Consider the following 17,470-nt stretch of genomic DNA (forward strand, 5'->3'; position numbering starts at 1 on the left):
CATGCACAAGTCTTCTATGGGGTCAAGGATGCTCAAGGAAGGCAAAGAGTTGAAGTGAGACTGTAGTAGAATTGATGGCTCTGCATTATCCAAGCAGAGTGTGTGTGTATACACACTTAAATATGTAATTTGTGTCCGTGCATGGTTAGGGACAGTTACTGCCCACAACTTTACTTGTTTTAAAACTTGCTTTCATTCCTACAGCGAAGAAGAAATGGATTTGGGAAGAATGGATTTCTTCAGGGCCGCGGCTCCAGCCTGTTGTTCCACTGGAGAAGCACTTTTAAGACAAAGATTGAGGACTCAGACACAGAAACTAGTAGCAGCGAAACGTCAGATGACGATGCCTGAAACTGGGCACAATAAAATTAAAATTAATAAAACCAACCCAATAAACTCAGTTCATAGTTCAACACGTGTTTGGGGTTGTATAAACTAAACAGAGTTTATTCTGTCTCCAGTCTGTTCAGTTTTTTCTTTTGTTGTTGATACTTCATGCACAAGGGAAATGATTGTATCCCAAAGAAGAGAGAAATTGGCTTCTTTAGCTTTTTCTTTTGGTTTTGCCCTAATGCTTACTAGAAGTTTGTGCAGCTAGCAAATTTTGACAGAAATCCCTTGTGGGGCAGTGCACAAGTTCAGTCGTGTGAGCAGGACACAAGTGGCTGACTGATCTCTGCAACAACAAGCTTCTAACAGTGCCGCCGCATTGCCCAGTGCCGCGCGGTAACGGTGTGCTAAAACAATCATTGTCGATGACAAAATGGCTTTTGAAGTTCTAATTATGTTAAATTAATGCTAATAACATGGATATTTTATTTTATTTTTTTTTTGGCGGCTCGGGGAGCTTCATCACTTAACCAGGCGTTTGTGGTTTTCTTTTTTTTTTTTTTTTTTTTTGGGTACAGCTGTAAAATATTTGGATATAGGAATTGTTTGTGTTCTTCTTCTTGCAGCCTTGATATTCAGGGTGGATTGTAAAATATAAATTTTTTGTGAGATTTCAAAGATTAAGATTATTTTGATAACATTATTTACAGATTTTAAAAAGTGACTATCACATTGAGTCTGTATGAGGGGGAAAAACTACTGCATCAAAAATAACTAACTTGGAATAAATATTTTGCATCAGTTTGCCAATTCTAATTGTCTTTCTTATGTAAGAAGAGCTTTCCTCTAAGGGACCTGAAACTCTGGGGGTTCAGTAGCACTGGGGATAAACAGTTTCTTCTCCCACTCTATATTTCCACTTGGCAAACATTGCTGTAGCGCTCAGACTGCAGGAGCTGAACTCTTCCTTTAAGAAGGGAGAGGGAGAACAATGCTGAGATGACAGCCCATGCTTGAGGGTTTTGGTTTTTTTTAAAGAAAATAATTGAAATTATCTCCTACTAAAGCAGTTTGCTTTTTTTTTTTCCGCTTCATACAAAATGGTGAAGCTCAACCGGTCGGTGTCACTTGTTCCTAGTGCAATGCTGCTGTTTATGTTCACAACGTGGCAAGGGAATGTCTGAATCCAAAGCTGTTTTCATTGAAATCTTTTTTAAAAATTCATGAAAACATTTCTATTAGATTAAAAAGAATTTTACAAACAACTCAGTTGTGGCCTAAGCTATTTTAGTGTCTGGTGTAAGTTCAGCTTGTGCACAAAGGTTTTGGATTGGAAAGCGCTCGGGTGTTGTGCAGTGTTTGCAAGTGGGTTGGATGGAGTTGCACAGCGAGAGCAAAACCCTGGGCCTGCTGAGCTGAGGGGCTTTCACACGAGGTTGTGCCTGTGTGGTTTTTAGTCCACTCCTGGCCAGGCAGAGAGGACTGAGGTGTAAGAAAATTGTGATGTTTAGCCATGAATCTTTGCGTCTGGGCTCAAGGGAGCACTGTCGGCATTATCAGGTGTAACTGTGCTGCCTCTGCTTTCAGCTCCCGCTGCCATGGTGATGCTGCCTCTGCAGGGAACCCCAGGTGAGAGGGGCAACGGGGCATTTCTTCATCACTGCCTTCTGGAAACTGAGCTCCAGGGGCTGGGTCTGCCTAGGAATGCTTGGGGAAGTGCTGGGACTCCTGTAAGACAGGCATTTTACAGCTTGTCTCGTTCTTTTTGAATGTCCTTGTGCTTTGGTCCCATCAAACATGGCTTTTGGCTGGAGAAGTCCATCCATTTTTTAAAAATTTAACTTCCTACATCCATTTAAATCAAATTATGCAGATCTGTTGTGTGCACTGTTGGCAAGAAATGGGGGAAGTTTAAAAACCCCTTCACCTTAAATCCGTGCTAACAGCCACTTGGAAGAGAGGAACTGGATTGCTGAGGAATCCCTGCCTGTGTGTGTGTGCTGGGAGCTCCTTGTTCCGTGCCAGAGTGATTCCTCTGCCCTAACCCCTCCTGTGGATTTAAGTATCCATGAAATTCTGGAAGTGTCAATGTCAGCCTCTGGGTGAGCCTGATCGAGCAAATCCCCCTGCAACAACCAGCAGCTTTTTCCTGAGGAGTCCCTGACCGGGATCACTGTCAGTGAGGTTAGGGGGGACCTGCAGCAGCCTGGGAAGAGCCCGTGGGTGCTCTGCAAGGACAGGTGGGTGCAAGGATGGAAGGAGGGGAGCTTGTTTTGGGAACAAGGGCAGGGCCTGGACACCTGCGGCATGGAGAAGGGGCAGAAGGAGGTGTTTCACCTCTGCAAAGTTTCCTCCTCAAATCCTGTGGTGGGAGGCGGAAAAGGAGCACCCCCGGGACACCCCGGAGCGGCGAAGGTTTTGTAACCAGGGGCGGGGGAGCTCTGCGGGACCTCCCTCATCTTGCTTTTTGTGGATTGCTCAGGTGCCCAGACGACGTTTTTTTCCCGTTCCGGTGCCCGTGGTAAACAGCAGGAATGGCCCAGGCCGGGGGTGCGGCCGCCCTCCCTGCCCTGCCCAGCGTCCAGCATAGCAACAGCGGCTCAAACAGCGCCAGCACCGCCGCCGGCAGGTCTGTGCCCGCACCCAGCCCTTTTCCCTGGCAGGGTGCCTCCCCCCCAGTGACCCCCACCCGCTCTGCTTTCCAGGGTGCCGGACATGGGGAGCTTCCCGTGCCCCCGCTGCCACATGGCGTTCAGCTCCCGGCAGCTCCTGCGGGCGCACCGGGAGAAGCTGTGCCTCGGGATCCCGGAGCCCACCAGCTCCTGCCTCCATGGGAACCCTCGCCTTGAGGAAGGGGGCGCCGGGCACGGCAGGGAGCCACGGACACCAGGTTAAGCGAGCGGGCCTGCCACCAGAACGGGGAGGGGCAGGAGGGATGGGATAGGGACAGGGACAGGCGCTGGGCTGGGAAACAGCAGCTCTGGCAGCATTGCTGGATCCAGCTTGGCCTGAGCTGGGGCAAACCATCTCCCACCCCTGCACCACGCCGGCAGCCTTTGGTGATTATTTTACCAAAGGCAGAAAAGTATATTAGTAAGTGGGGGGGATTTTTTTCACCCTTTCCTTCCTGTTTGTGTCTGCGAGGTCGGGGTGTCCCTGCATGGGGACGGCCCTGAGCCACACCATCGCCTTGAGCTCCCTGGGGTCTCAGCGGCTGTGTGGGGACAGCGGGATCGGGTGGACGGGGCTCCCCTGGGGGCCGGTGCTCACCACTCATGAGAGGCCCTGCTCGCACGGCCGGACCCCCCGCTTCCAGGACGCCCACAGTGCAGGTACAGTGAACCCCCTGCCCCTGTGGGCACCAGCACCCCAGCGGCTCCCCACACCCCGCAGCTGGTGGGGATCCAGCCCCTCCTGCCCGCTGAACCCCCTGTGCAGCAGGGAGAGCCCCCCCAGCAGCCGGTCCTGCCCCAGGCCAGCAGCAGCCGCATCCAGGAGTGCTGGAGGCCCACAAACGCCAAAATGCCAGAATCGCAGGCAGGACCGCAGCAGCTGGAGCACAGAGTGAAGGTAGACACTGTTCAGCGGTTTAGGGGTGATGGCGGGCACTGTGGTTGCAGCAACCCTTCAGGGAGTGGGCTGTGGGGCCCTCTGAGCCCCCCTCTCCCCTCAACCTTCCCACAGGCTGATTGCCGGCAGCTGCAGGCACTGGGGGGAGGGGGCTGGGGGGCTCAGCCCGAGCAGGTGCAGCTGGGCTGGGCCAGGTCCTTGGCAGGCCCCAAAGGAGCAGCTCAGACAGGAGCAAGCGGCACAGCACAGGTGAGCCCCAGCTCTGCCACCTCCGGGGGAGAGCCCAGGGGGGTGCTCTCCATCAAGGAGCCTTTGGCCTCCTCACCCCCCCATTTGCCCGTTTCTTCCCCAGGGCCACCCTCCACCTCGACACCCTCCTGCCACCCTCGGGGCCGCTCGCTGCCGAGGCCAGGTGAGGGGCTGTGGGCCATGGCAGGTCCAGCAGAGTGTCCCGCTGAGCCCAGCGATGGCTGATCCGGGGCTCTGGCAGGGCACTGCGACTGTCCTACCTGCGCGCCGGGGGACACGACCCGGCCATCCTGGACCAGCTGCTCCACCTCCAGCTGGAGGCCACGGTGCTGGAGAAAGGAACCGCAGGGCTGTGCAGGGGCAGGAGGATGGGTAAGGCCCAACCCCAGCCCCGTCTCTCTGCAGGGACTGTGACTCCACAGCCAGCACCTAAAGCATTCCTGGCTGTGCCAGCAGAGCCCCCTGGCACTGCCACACAGGGTCTGGATGCAGCACTGTTGGCTGTGGAGCTGGAAAACTGGCGTCTGGAAGATGAAGTGTTGGCGCTGAAGGTCAGGAGAGAGAAGAGAGCTGACGCTGGTAGGTGATGGGTCCTGGGGAAGGGGGTCCCCCATCTGCACCTCACAGCCCCTGGCTGCTTCTGGGGCTGCAGCATCAGAGCCTCTGGGCTGGACATGACTCATGGAAATATGGGGAAGTTGGGGGGCTGCAGCTGCACAGCCCAGGGTGGGGTCTCTGCACTGAGAAGGGAGAGTCCCGACTCCCCCAGATCCTGAACACTTGCCCAGTGACATGCCGGGAAAGGTTTGCTGGGGGAGCGTAAACCCCACAGCAAGGAGTTCCTGTCCCCAGGCTCGAGGGCGGCCCAGCGGCACTCGGAGGAGCTGGCCCAGCTCCAGGCAGAGGTGGGGATGCTGCGATGCCACGCGGAGCAGGCGGGGCCACGGCTGCCCCCACCCATCCTCCCACCCGCTGTGGCCCCCTCACTGCCACCAGCCCTGGCTGTGCCAGAACTTTTTATGGTAAGAGCCTTGGCCCAAGGCGATTTCTAGCTCTCCAGGGAGGGGAGAAGGGAGATGGGAGAAGGGCTGCCAACTGGCATAGGATGACAGATGTGGAGGTACAAGCTTGGGAAGATTTGGGAACAGCTGCCTTGGCTGCAGCTGGGGATTAGGGCCCCTGGGGCAGGGGAGTCCCTTCCCAGTGAGGGAGCAGGGGTGTAATTTGCTCTGCACACCCAATGCTGTGACAGAATGGCCAGGCAGCTCCTGCCTGTGCCTGTAGCAGGACAGTGTCAGGACCCTCCTGCCCTTGACACAACCTCTTTCATTTCCCAGGAGCCCCCTGGGCCAGCACTGGGGCCAGGCAGCCCCACAGGCCATGTGCCCCACAGCCTCCCCCTCAGCCCCTTTGTGGCCCTGGAGGACCCTCCTCCTGCTCAGGAGCCCCAAGAACAACACAGACCTCCACGAAGGTGAGCCAGGAATGGGCCACACTGCCCTGGCATCCCCTCACCACCCTGGAGTGGGAAATCGGGGCTTTTTTAACTGTTAGGGTCATGAAAGGATGGCAAAACCTGTGTTTGAACTTCAGTTCAACAAGATGGGGCTTGGGACTGGCTGTGTAACTGGCACCAGGAACCCAGTGCTGGGATAGGGGGAAGCATTTGGGATCCCTGCTGGGCATTTTGGCAGCAGGGAGAAGACAGGCAGCATCAGGCTGACCCCTAAGCCAGCAGGCAGTTACACAGCTCAGCCTTCACCTCAGGCTGCCCTTTGTGCCCCAGGACTGAGCCCACAGCCAGATGAGTGTTCCATCCTGCTCACAGTGGTGGTTTGGGGACAGGCAGAGAAGCACAATCACATTCCCTTTCCCTATTGCTCAGCTCGTTCCATCGGGCACATCCCCAGCAGCAGCCCTTTGTAGGGAAAGCCTGACCAGGAGCAGGCACAGCTCAGCCCTGGCAACCCAGCAAAACCCAGCACCAGCTTTCCTAAGTGTCACAGGCCATGTGTTTAATAAATGGCTTCAGCCTATTGCTCTTCACTTCTTGGCCTTTGTCTATGTTTATACACACACAGTGTCCCAGAGCAGGCTCCCCTCGCCCCCTGGGAATGTACAGGCACACAGGCTGCCCCAGGGGACAGCCATGCCCTGCCTGGAACCACCACTGCCCTCCCTCTCCACAAGCTCTCCCTGCACAGAGGGGCAGAGCTAAAAATACATATCCAACAATGTCCCGAATGTTACAAACCTCTTCATCAGCCTTCCCCTCCCCTCTTTAGGCTGCTCGAGGCTGAGGGAGGCACGCCTAGAACCCACAGCAGGCTTAGCTGAGACTGAACCCCAGCACAGCCCCCGCTGTGACCACAGAGCTGGTACCCCAGGAGAAGGAAAAATGTCACATCTAGACTGTCCCCAGACAAGACCACAGTGAATTTCATTCACTGCTCTTCTTCCCCTGAAGCAGCCAGCTCTGCCTGCCCGATCCTACCCCCTTCTCCTGCCTCATGAGGCAGATGTGGATGGAAATGCTGAAGCTCAAGGGACCAAGAGCCCAGCACTGGGCCAGGGCTGAGACCTGCACCCCAGGGGAACAGCCAGGAGCAGTGGCTGGAACCTGGCACAGGAGGAAGGTCAAGACAGGGACTATTTGCTTACAATCTTTATTGAAGTCATACAAAAGTTGCCAAAAAGTGAAAAAATACACTATATACAAAACCATTTTCCTTGTAAGGAGAGGAGTGTCCAAGGTTAAAGAATTATCATACTGTGCTTTCAACTGCAGCCCCTGATTCTGGTTGTGGCCTTTTCTCTGTCTAAAAGAGAAGAGAAGGGTTTGTTTTAAAAAACCAAGACACTGCCTTACAGCACCAACTCATGCAGCAGCCCAAGGGTTCTGTAATTTGAAGATTTAACTGACTACATGAGCTTTGCTCATCTCCAGAGCCCAATACTACCCTACAGCACTGATATTAACAAGTGCAGCCCAGGGGTGGGTAATAAAACCCAGGAGTATGAAGAACTGGGGGAAGACCCTGTGCTGGAGTTTAGCCCAGCTCAAACTCCCAGAACCCGTCTCTGTCCCACCCCAGAGGTGACAAGGCTCCCCAGCTGGGTCTGTCCAGCCCACACAGGGTCAGGCACCACAGTACAACATGCACCCTGCCCACTGGGAATATTCCTCATCCCATCTGGGAAGCCCTGTGGAGGCCAGCAGGCAATAAAACCTGCACATCTACCAAGCAAAAGAACCATCCCTGAACAGAGTGGGGGAAAATGAAATAAAGAGCACAGCCCAGACTCCTGGCTCAGCTGCCCACCTCCTCTTCCATTTTTTCTGCAACCTCATTTCCACTGGGGGCAGGATCCCCACCACCACCATTGACAGCCGGTTCTGGTTTAGATTTCTTGGCTTCATTGTCTCCCTGATGAGTCTCCTCCTCTGGTTTCCTCTGAAGACAAAATTGTTTATAGTCTTCAGTAAGTACAAATTAAAGCCTTAATCTTTTTGAGAAAACTTAGCATTATAGGTCACTGCACATTATCTACCCAAGCTGTGCTTGCCAGGCTCAGGACAGACACCTCAGTGCCAGGGTTTAACAGAGCTCTGAGGCTCTGGCTCCAAGGTCTCAACCACAGCAATCTCCAGTGAGACACTGTTTGGGTGCCAGAATCTCTAGTGCTGAATTATCCTTGATTACACTCTGGCAAGGAAATGCAACCACTGAGCCCAGTAACAGTTCCAGGGTAGGTTCAGGGCATCTACAACACTTGAAATCACCCGTGTAAAGCAGCTCCAAGTCACTCCAGGCACACCTGAACTCACAGAAGCCAGTGGAACAGAGGCCAGGTTGTGACATGGCCACAGGCAACATTAAAAACTAAAGTTCCTACAGGGGATACTCTCAGTTATATCAACACTTCCAGAGAACACACACACCTTTAAAGGAACAGAGTGCTCAACATCTCATCTCCATTTTATCATTACCATCGCTATGGCTTTGCTATTTATTAAGCCCAAGTCTCCATTTCCTTTTGGAAGAAGGGAACCCAGCCCAGCCTGGTTGCCTGCCCTTTCTCCTTGAGATCTGCAGGTGAGCCTGCAGCTCTTGAGGGTCCTCAGCAGAGGAAGCCCTTGTTCAGAGAGCACCTGCAGAAGCCACACAACAGGGTCAGAAGTTACACCATGGTCAGGCTGGTACTGAACCACCAAGAATGGTCTCCTGGAGGTCAGGGTTCCCAGACTGATTGGCTCCCAGTGGAAAGGAGTTTCATGCACTATTTCTGGTTTTACTTTTAAAGTATTTTCCCATTATACAACTGAGTTAAAAAAAAAAAGCTCTAAAACAAGAAATCCAATTACAAAGAGCAAGACAGTAGTACTTGAACTGCTTGTTCAACAAGTCATTTCCGGACTCACCTTTTTCCTGACTAGGTGAGAGATGTCTGTAACACACTGAGATGCACCATCAGCTGCTTTTCTTACTGGAATCTGTTACAAGACAGACACTGACACATGAGCAACTGTAACCAGTAATCCTTAAAGCAGACAGGCATTAACAACATCCATCTCAAATTAACTTACTGTGGAAACAGAACCGCTGTCTTCACTTTGTGCAAAGCCAGATGTAGTTCCAATCTTAAGAAAAGCAGAAGAAGCAGTGAACAGATTGTGTGCAGACCATTCAAGCAAGCTTAGCAGGAGACAGAAAGCCCAACCCCTTCAAGTCCCAGCACTGTACTGTGCACTTCTACACAGGACAGACAACATTTGCTCCACGTTTGCCTGACCCATCATTTCCAGCCCTAATACATTAAATGCCACAGTAACCTATCAAATTCCCATTTAGTTTGGAACAATTACTGTCAAGGTACTTACTAAATATCCTTTCTTTAGATGTCAGCTGCCTCAGTTTCCTTCTGAGAATCACAGCCTGTAACACCTGTGAGCAACCATCAGCCCCTGATCAAGTCCAAGCTCCTCCCATGACTGATTTACTTAAAGTTCCACTGGAAGAATGCTGGGTCAAAAGGAAACCACAGGACACACTCACCAGAGTTGCTTTCAGTCCCAACTCGGCTACTCTTGCACTCTTTTGAGACTCCTTTGAATCTTCTATCTTTTCTTTAATTTCAGGAAGCAATCCCTTCAGCTCTTCAATCTCCTTCTCATCCTCAGGGGACCCGCTTTCTGCTTGCTTTATTCTCTCAGTCAGTATGGCTGGGGTGAAACAGTTATCAGGGCAAAACACCTTGAGACAAAGTAACTGTCCAGTTATCAACATCCAGAGTCAACTATCTGCTAACACACACACAGTTTCCACAATTCTGCTGTGGGTGTGGTCCGTCTGCCACCCCAGGGCAGGCAACGAGCACACCTCAGTTAAACAGAGTCTGCTCTGCCTCGACACAACTCTGACAGAGCTTTAGAAATCCACTTACTTACCCAGCCTCTTGTCGATGACCTCCATGGACTTGCCGAACTGCAGGACGGCCTCGTCGAAGTCGCTGTTGTAGTGGTAGGCCAGGGCCAGCTGGTAGTGGCTCTCGGCCAGCAGACGGTCGTGAGCCTCCAGGTACTTCTGCTGCAGGGCCAGGCAGGCCTGGAACTCCTCTATAGCCTGTGTGTAGTTTTCTACGGGAGAAAAGCCACAAGGTCTTCACAAAAGACACTAATCATCCAAACGACCCAAGCCCTCAGTGGATCTCTCGTGCTCTGTCACACCCCACACAGCCCACACACAGAACACGGCAGCTGCTCTGACAGCACTGCCTCCCCCTCAGGGACCGTCTAGTCCAGTTCCTGAAGTTATCTCACGAGTGTTTTGTCTACTTCCAGCACAGTCAAACCAGGCACTAAATCCTCCTGTTCAACCTGCTACCATGAATTCAATGTAACAGGTCCCAGCTGCAACAGGGATCTGGAGCCAAGGACAGTCCCCTGCCGCCCTCCCGCCGAGCTCTCCCCTGAAGGTGCTCCAGTGACATAAGACAACCTTTGATTTGTAGCCCCGGCCCAGAAACCTGTTGGATCATTTCCAATGCTTGCCCCAGAGAAGGAGTACACTTGGATTTAACAAGATTAAATTATGTTTTCAAATGAAAGGCAGGTGAAACATCAGAAGGCACAAACCTGGGGCTTGCTTCCCACTCCTTTTTTCTGCTGTGTAACACAAGAGTCTTTCCTCACTATACCTGAGGATTTTGGAAAGTCTAAGTCAACCATTTTTCATTTGCAGTCTTTATGTTCTGACATGGCACGGTACTGGCACCTCCTATTAATTAAGCTCAGTGACTCTTTGCTTCAGTAAGTCTCTTTTAAGTTCATAGGCAAGGTTTGGTCACTTCAGAAAATGGAACACATGACTGATTTTGATCTGACAACACATTTCTTACTCAAATTTTTTCTTTCACTGCTCTGGAAAAGCACAACTATCCCATTTAAGGCACCAACTCAGTTCATCCATTGATGCCAAAGCTTCTCACATGGCTGCAACTACCATGATCAGTCTAATTTGTTTTCATTCTGAGAGCCTTAATGCACCTCTGCTCATTTTAAAGTACAAAACAGTGTCAGAAAGTGGAACTGAACACTTTGCACATGAGAATTAACATTACTTACCAGATTCAATGCTAACTTCTCCTAACTTCAGATGAGCTTGAGCTGCATGGAGCTGAGCTTCTTTTGTTTCTTGTCTAAATCAAGAAAAAAAAAATAGTTTCCAAGTCCTGATCAGAATATGGCACATTCACCAAGTGGTTATGCCACTCTCCAATTTACAGAGTTTCTCTGGCATATATCCAAATTAAAACTCAAGTCTTTACCTCTTGTAAATGACTTTTGCCAACTCCAGCATGTCCCAGGCTAGCTCAAGATTTCCAATTTCATCCTCCTCACTTTCCTGCAAAAACCAGAAGTTCATGAGAGATAAACAGTTTACCACTAGAAGGAAAAGAAGAACAATAATATGTAGAAGAGGTTATTGCATCAATCAAGACTTCGCCTGCAGTGAAGATGGTTCAGTGGAACATAAACTCAGTTTGTTGATATGGCCTCATTAATTTTTTTTCCCCAGAAATATCAGGGCACCAAGCACCAATATCATCTCAAGAGGAAGATTTTGTTTAAGGTGCTGTTTAGATCTACCTTTTTTTTTAATGAACCTTTGAACTTTATTAGAGTAGTCTGAGAAAGGGACAGATAATCATTTAAAGACAGTTATCTAGAATGCTTATTTTCACACTACGAGGCTTCAGATTTTTCCAGCTGTTTTGGCTGCTACATCAATGTACATCTCAGGTTTGAGCAGCACCACACTCCTCAATCCATTCCCATGCTAATCACAGCTTACTGGAGCAGAAGCATACAACATGTATAGTGAAAGAACAAAACAAGCAGAGAATAAACTCACAGCTTTAGTGACAGGCTACAGCACTGCCCCTGCACTACCAGGCCATGTTACTCAGCAGACCACAAGAATTTGTTTCAGAGCAGCTGAACAAACCCAGGTTTACAGACACAGCTGAGCAAGATCCCACAATGTGGACTGGGTGCAACACCGGCCCTTCCTTAGGCAATACTGCCTTTCAAAAGTAATGTCCTACATAGGACTAAATAAAACACAAGTGAACTTTTATAACATGATGTTTAGGGTAATACTGCACCCTCCCGTGAGCAGTATCAGAGCTCAGCAACCTCACCTTGTCTTCCACTGTCAATTCATTCTCCTTATCATCTTCAGCTTTATCATTTTCTTTATCCTCCTCCTCAGATTCTTCTGTTTCTACAAGGCAAGTAGATGGATGAGAACACTTGTTGTTACTGTGCTTGCTTGACATGGAGTCAGGCAGAATATAGTACATCCAACCCTCATCCTTCCAGTGACAGGTTAGGTGTGATGGAAGAAGAGCACAGGTACATTAAATTCTCAGCAGCAGCAGCAGCCATCTTGCTGAAACTGTTCAGCACTGTTGACTAAAGTAGTCTGTCATTTAAACTTCTTACTACCTACAACAGGAACTCACACAGAATTTAGCTCTCACAAATACACCGTGAGCTCCCACTGAACCCACGGGATCCTGAGCAGCCCTGGAGGCACTGGGCAGCTGATGAACTTCATCCTCCATAAAACAAGTATTTTCAGCAAGATAGCTGCCAAGCTGCACACAAATTAGTCTGAGTTCATGTTCCTTATGTCAGGGATTTAAGGGACAGTGTTATTAATGAACCTCCTGTTGTGTGGCACTAATTTGACTCCTGACACCCTGCAGGAGCATCACATTACCTATTCTGCCAGCAGAAAACATTTGGGGAAAATGTGAAGTGAAGGAGCATGGCTAATAACTTCAGAGAATTGGCTGATCTGAATGCTGAAGTCACACAATTCCTGTAGCACAACCCCTGGCTAATTCCAGAACAACAGGAGCTTGATGGGGTGGGGACTAGAGAGCCTGTGAACTCATTAGTCTAGCTCCCAAAAAGCACACACCTACCACTGGCAGGGCCAAACCTGTCAACATGAGGACACCTCCTTCATAAGTGAAACAGAAGAGATGTCAGGACGTTAAAATTTAAGTAGTGGGAGGAGTCTGCAATGACAGCACCAGGCCAGGATGTTCAATAGGTCCTCACACTTAGCAGAATTGGGGGAAAAAAAGCAGCAGTATGTGAACATAGCCAGGCTTTCACAGGACGATGAGCAGGTAACTACTCTTAGTTTATGTTCAGTCATACTCTCTCCACACAGACACCTTGTTAGGCTGCTGCTCCACCACTGAGTGTTCACTGTGCTTAGCAGAACAAACCCTTTCAGTGTCCAGAATTATCCAGTCTGAACATCTGCCTCTCCTGAAGTAAGGCACATGCTGTGAAGCCAAGTTTCTGACAAGCAAAGTTGCAATTATCAGCTCATCAATTAACTTGTGCAATACAAGGCACCGGCCTGCTAAAGCCACGTACAGTAATACTGCAGCAAAGGGTGCAGGTCTTGCTGGGTTACTCCAACAAAATCCTGAAAACAGCTGTGATAAAGCAGGGAAGCAGAGGGCAGAAGCTAGACAGCTGGAAGACTGTACTAGAGAGCAGCAATAAGCCTTCAGCAAATCAAGTTTAGATTTGCCAACTAAATTCTCACTAGTGATGGACCACCAGAAAGACTCAAATGGGGAGTTCCTTCCGTCCACCAAAACTGAATTCACTATTTTGTTATGTGTTCAGCTATTCTTGCTTTTTCATCATAAATAAAATACAGGCATAACCAGAGGCAACTTGTGCTTCAAGTTATTTGGAGGTTAGTGCAATAAACCCAGGTGCATGCAAGTGAACATCCATTCAGTATTCTCCACCAGCCTAGCCATTACTTACACATTTCACAGGGCTGTCAGTTTGCTTTCCAGATTTGCTTTGCAGTTAGTTAAGCGTTAGTCTAGAGAAACTGAGACTATTCACTATTCCTTGAAACTTTACTTGGATGTAAAGTCTTTCAAGAGCCCCTTTACTGTGCCTTTTCCTTATTCTAAGGCAAACAGAAAATTCTGAATGGAACACTTTTTACCCACTGTTAGCCAAATCCATCAAGTCATCCACCCACAAATACTTTTCTCCTCTCAGTGTTACCTTCTCCCTCTTCCATCAGGTCATCTTTCTCTTCTTTTTCTACCTTAGCACCTTCACCCTCTTCCATCAGGTCATCTTTCTCTTCTTTTTCTACCTTAGCACCTTCACCCTCTTCCATCAGGTCATCTTTCTCTTCTTTTTCTACCTTAGCACCTTCACCCTCTTCCATCACGTCATCTTTCTCTTCTTTTTCTACCTTAGCACCTTCACCCTCTTCCATCACGTCATCTTTCTCTTCTTTTTCTACCTTAGCACCTTCACCCTCTTCCATCACGTCATCTTTCTTTTCCTCTTTCTCTACCTTAGCAGCAACTTCAGCCTTTTCTTCCAGGTCATTAGGTGGCTCTTTGCCCTCTGTGGGGACAGGTTCCTTTGAGGATTCTGTCTCTTTAGATTCACCTGGTTTCTCTTCTGTAGCTGTCTCTACTAGCTCTTGTTTCTCTTCCACCTTCTTCTGTTCAGCTGCCTCTGCTTCCCCTTCTGCAGCTTCTTTCTGCCCCACAGCAGCTGCTGCCTGTCCTTCTGCCTTCTCTTCTGCTCCTGCCTTCTCTTCCACAGCTGCCTCTGCTTGCCCTTCTCCAGCCTCTCCCTTCTCCACAGCTGGCTCTTTATCTGTTGCTTCTGCTGCCTGTTCTCCCACCTCTCCCTTCTCTTCCACAGCCACTTCTCCCACTTCAGCCTCTTCCCCAGCTGCCTTTGCCTCCTTGTCTGACACTTCTGTTCTCTCCTTCTCCTCAGTTGCCTTGACCACCATGTCTTCAGGCACTGTCTTCTGCTCTTTTTCTACCTCCTTCTCCTCCACAGCTGCCTCCTCTTTCACAGCCTCCTTTTCCACAGCCACCTGCTGCTTCTGCTCTTCTGAAGTTTCTTCTTTTCCCACAGAAACCTCCATTTTCTCTTCATCCCCTTCAGGTTTTACATCCTTGTCAGCAGTTGCTTCTTCTTTTGGTTTCTCTTCCGTAACCTCTTTCGTTTCATGACCTTCCTCTTTGATTTCCTTCTCAGAAAGTACTGGAGACTCTTCTGTAGACTTTTTGGCCTCTTCTTTTTCCCCCATGGCGTTATAAACCTGTTCTCTCAACTCCTCCCTTGCTTCTTCTACATGATTGAGGAAGCATAAACATTTCTTCGAGTTTAGTGATAAAGACATTAAAGGGCACTGACAACACCACCCTCAGACCCTCCAGTGTGTGTTGGTTTGTTACCAAGTTGGATGACGCTCCTTAAAAGCTTCATTTTCCAAGTACAAGGAATTAGGACACAACCAACATAGTCACTTTGAGCTAAACAAACCCCTTCCCCTTCCCCAGCATTGCAAGCGGCCGCTCAAGCAGTGCCAGCGATTTTAGTCACAGCTAAGCAAGAGGTGCCAGTGTTTTAATAGTCTGGATGGACAGGAATTCCTGTATCATCTCCAGCTGCAGGCAGTATAAAATAGTCACTGTTCCTGGGCTTTTTACAGAGACTCTGACCTGCTGGACTACACACACTGTACTGCTACAAGGTTACAAAGCAGTTCAAGTCAGCGGTGAAGCTTAGGAAAGCAAGCTTGAGTGCAGTGTTTCAGGACACAGACACCTGGTGACCCTTTACATATGCTTTCAGTGACCAGCTCCTTGCAGATGTTTTATAGGTTTTGCTCATTTTAAAGCAAGACTAAAAAAAAACCAAAAAACAAAAACAAAACAAAACAAAAAAAAGTCCATTCAGACTGCCAAGAGTTTCAACAGAACAGTTCAGGCTACCCAAGATACCAATGGACTAAACTTGGATCATTTCAGCAAGAACATAGAGTTTGGTGCCTCCACACCAGGGCAGGCAGCTTTACCTACCATCAACAGCTGGCAAGGCAGAATCATCTTCTGCTTTTTCTCCTTCCTCTTCCACCTGCATCCCTTCTAAGGCATTTCCCAGCACACCATTTTCCATTCTGAAGGGAACAAAAGCTTGTTATCCCCTTGGCTCTTGTAAATACGTCACCACTTGAACTGCCCAAGCTGCAATGCCACAGCCCATCCCACCCAGGGCAATCCTGTCTGTATCCCATCCTAGTGCAACCCTGTCCATAAAGGAGTGAAATCCTGTTACACCAGACAGACTCTTTGACAACTTCCAAACTGTCACCATACCTTGCCAACTCCAGGAGAGACTTTCCATAGTAAAAAAAAGCTTCTGCACACTCATCCGCTGTCTCACCATATTTCTTACCCCTAGAAAAATAATGAAGAATTATTTGCCTGTGCCTACTTTAGGTTTTGATACGTGAACTTGAAAGCTAAATTTTCCTGGACAGGAAGAAATCAGTTTTTTGCCTCCCCTTTCATTGCTTTAAACTAATAATGAACGCTCCCCTCACTTAGCTTTCATGTGGCTTTCAAACACACGCAAAGGAAATTAGTCTCTAACCCAAAAAGTACCATTCTCAGAGACTGATCAAGAAGACTAGTGAACACAGTACCAGAAAATAACACTATCTCATTGCTTTTATATTAAAAGACCCCTGCAAAATAAACTATCAAAGCCCTTTTCCTCCCTAGGGAACTGCACTGGCAATTATTATCACAAAAACCATCTAAGCTGCACACCAGCTACAGCACTGCCCAGCACTTGGGGGAATTTAGTTTGTCCTCTCCTCAGTTCTATCGTAAATTACAAACATGTGAGGTAAAAATCCCAATCTTTCTTGCGTGAGCCACATCAGAACAGCCAAGCTGAAGCCCCAGCCCTGCAAAAACACACAGAACATTCTACTACTCACAGTAAACTTGCAGCTTCCTGGAATGCATTAACAGCAGCCGGAATATTTCCCATTACCAAGTGCTTCTGCCCCAAACCCAGTAGTTTCTTTGATTCTCCGTCCACATCCATACTGGAGGAGGGGAAATAAGTCAAATACAGGATGCTGTTAGTTTCCACAGTCATTTCACAGACAGCTTTCAAAATCTAAGCAGCTTTATGGAAGAGGGAGTTGCGTGAGTTCCAGCAGTTGGAACTAGCAGCAGGGATTCGTTTGGTTTTGTTTGTTTAAATGTGGAACAACTTAATAGTTCCAATAACCAAGGGAAGACAAGCAAATCTGAACCAACCACTGCAAAAAGTATCAGAATCTGGTATGGCAAAGGGTGCTAAGGAATACACTTTAGGAGTTGCACAGAAACACAGCACTGAGTACCAGTGTTTCACCAGAATCCAGTGCTAGCTAAGTCAAGAAAAAGAAGAATAAGCCCAAGTTAAGACTTTTCATAGCACAGCATGATGCAGCTGAGAATGACAGATGGAAATCTCAGTTTCAATTCACTCCATCCTGCACAGCTTTATTTCCAGAAGGTTCAGCCCAGCACAGTATCTCAGACTGGGACAAGAGAGTATTGTCACATGCCAGTCTGGGCCTCCCCAGCACTAACTCACAGACCAAGAACTTTGAGAACAGCTGCTATTTGCATATTTATTAGTCCTTGAAATGGTTTTACTGCTCTAGATTTGTGCAAACCACGGGTGAGCACAAGTTTTCAGTACCTACAGCACCCACATCAGTTAAACCCCAACCCTAACCATGTGATTCGAAGGGTGACTTTTGTGTTTTACTCAGTAACTCCTGAATTTCATGTTGTTCAGTGACCGACAGTCCCGACTCCCTCACCTGTCTGTCTTGTCTGTGGATGTGGAAGGGGCTGCCAATTCTTCTTCCATCCTGCAAACAAA

At 48.9% G+C, this 17,470-nt stretch overlaps 3 protein-coding genes across 5 annotated transcripts in view; 2 read left to right on the top strand and 1 right to left on the bottom strand.

Annotated features, from left to right (window-relative positions):
- Positions 1-1,595, top strand: part of GPBP1L1 (GC-rich promoter binding protein 1 like 1) — a 30,606-nt gene extending 29,011 nt beyond the window's left edge. For both annotated transcript variants that reach the window (XM_008924345.3, XM_018072199.2), the window contains exon 12: positions 205-1,595. In XM_008924345.3, the coding sequence (XP_008922593.2) occupies positions 205-351 (147 nt within the window). In that variant the 3' untranslated portion in view covers positions 352-1,595. The remainder of the gene's footprint in view (positions 1-204) is intronic.
- A 2,678-nt stretch (positions 1,596-4,273) lies between these two features.
- Positions 4,274-5,627, top strand: LOC108639569 (proline-rich receptor-like protein kinase PERK14). Its single transcript, XM_018072031.1, has 4 exons — positions 4,274-4,521; positions 4,606-4,728; positions 5,002-5,171; positions 5,487-5,627. The coding sequence occupies exons 1-4, from the start codon at positions 4,518-4,520 to the stop codon at positions 5,625-5,627; spliced, it is 438 nt and encodes a 145-aa protein (XP_017927520.1). The 5' UTR covers positions 4,274-4,517.
- Positions 5,628-6,799: 1,172 nt separating this feature from the next.
- On the bottom strand, positions 6,800-17,464 carry NASP (nuclear autoantigenic sperm protein). 2 transcript variants are annotated; one of them, XM_018072167.2, is made up of 14 exons: positions 17,409-17,464; positions 16,527-16,637; positions 15,898-15,978; positions 15,601-15,698; positions 13,769-14,866; positions 11,854-11,936; positions 10,978-11,054; positions 10,775-10,848; positions 9,599-9,787; positions 9,207-9,373; positions 8,738-8,791; positions 8,573-8,644; positions 7,473-7,604; positions 6,800-6,968 (listed from the first exon to the last, which is right to left on the bottom strand). In XM_018072167.2, exons 1-14 carry the CDS (start codon positions 17,456-17,458, stop codon positions 6,915-6,917), a joined length of 2,340 nt encoding a protein of 779 aa, XP_017927656.1. In that variant the 5' UTR covers positions 17,459-17,464; the 3' UTR covers positions 6,800-6,914. The 2 variants fall into 2 exon arrangements, with proteins under 2 accessions (XP_017927656.1, XP_017927657.1); XM_018072168.2 differs by lacking the exons at positions 6,800-6,968; positions 7,473-7,604; positions 8,573-8,644; positions 8,738-8,791 and adding an exon at positions 8,802-9,095.
- Between the last annotated feature and the right edge of the window lie 6 nt (positions 17,465-17,470).

The sequence above is a fragment of the Manacus vitellinus genome, unplaced genomic scaffold (assembly GCF_001715985.3).
Source record: "Manacus vitellinus isolate BGI_N305 unplaced genomic scaffold, ASM171598v3 scaffold_21_pilon, whole genome shotgun sequence".
In the NCBI taxonomy this organism is placed as follows: domain Eukaryota; kingdom Metazoa; phylum Chordata; class Aves; order Passeriformes; family Pipridae; genus Manacus; species Manacus vitellinus.

Excerpts from the sequence above, each read along its gene's own strand:
- LOC108639569 (XM_018072031.1), top strand. Across the intron at positions 4,729-5,001 it reads AGAGAAGAGAGCTGACGCTG|GCTCGAGGGCGGCCCAGCGG; the intron begins GTAGGTGATGGG and ends TCCTGTCCCCAG. Across the intron at positions 5,172-5,486 it reads CTGTGCCAGAACTTTTTATG|GAGCCCCCTGGGCCAGCACT; the intron begins GTAAGAGCCTTG and ends TTCATTTCCCAG.
- NASP (XM_018072167.2), bottom strand. The coding sequence starts at position 17,458 with ATGGAAGAAGAATTGGCAGCCCCTTCCACATCCACAGACAAGACAGAC. Across the intron at positions 15,979-16,526 it reads CAGGAAGCTGCAAGTTTACT|GGGTAAGAAATATGGTGAGA; the intron begins GTGAGTAGTAGA and ends TTATTTTTCTAG. Across the intron at positions 9,788-10,774 it reads AGAAGTTAGCATTGAATCTG|AAAACTACACACAGGCTATA; the intron begins GTAAGTAATGTT and ends TTTCTCCCGTAG.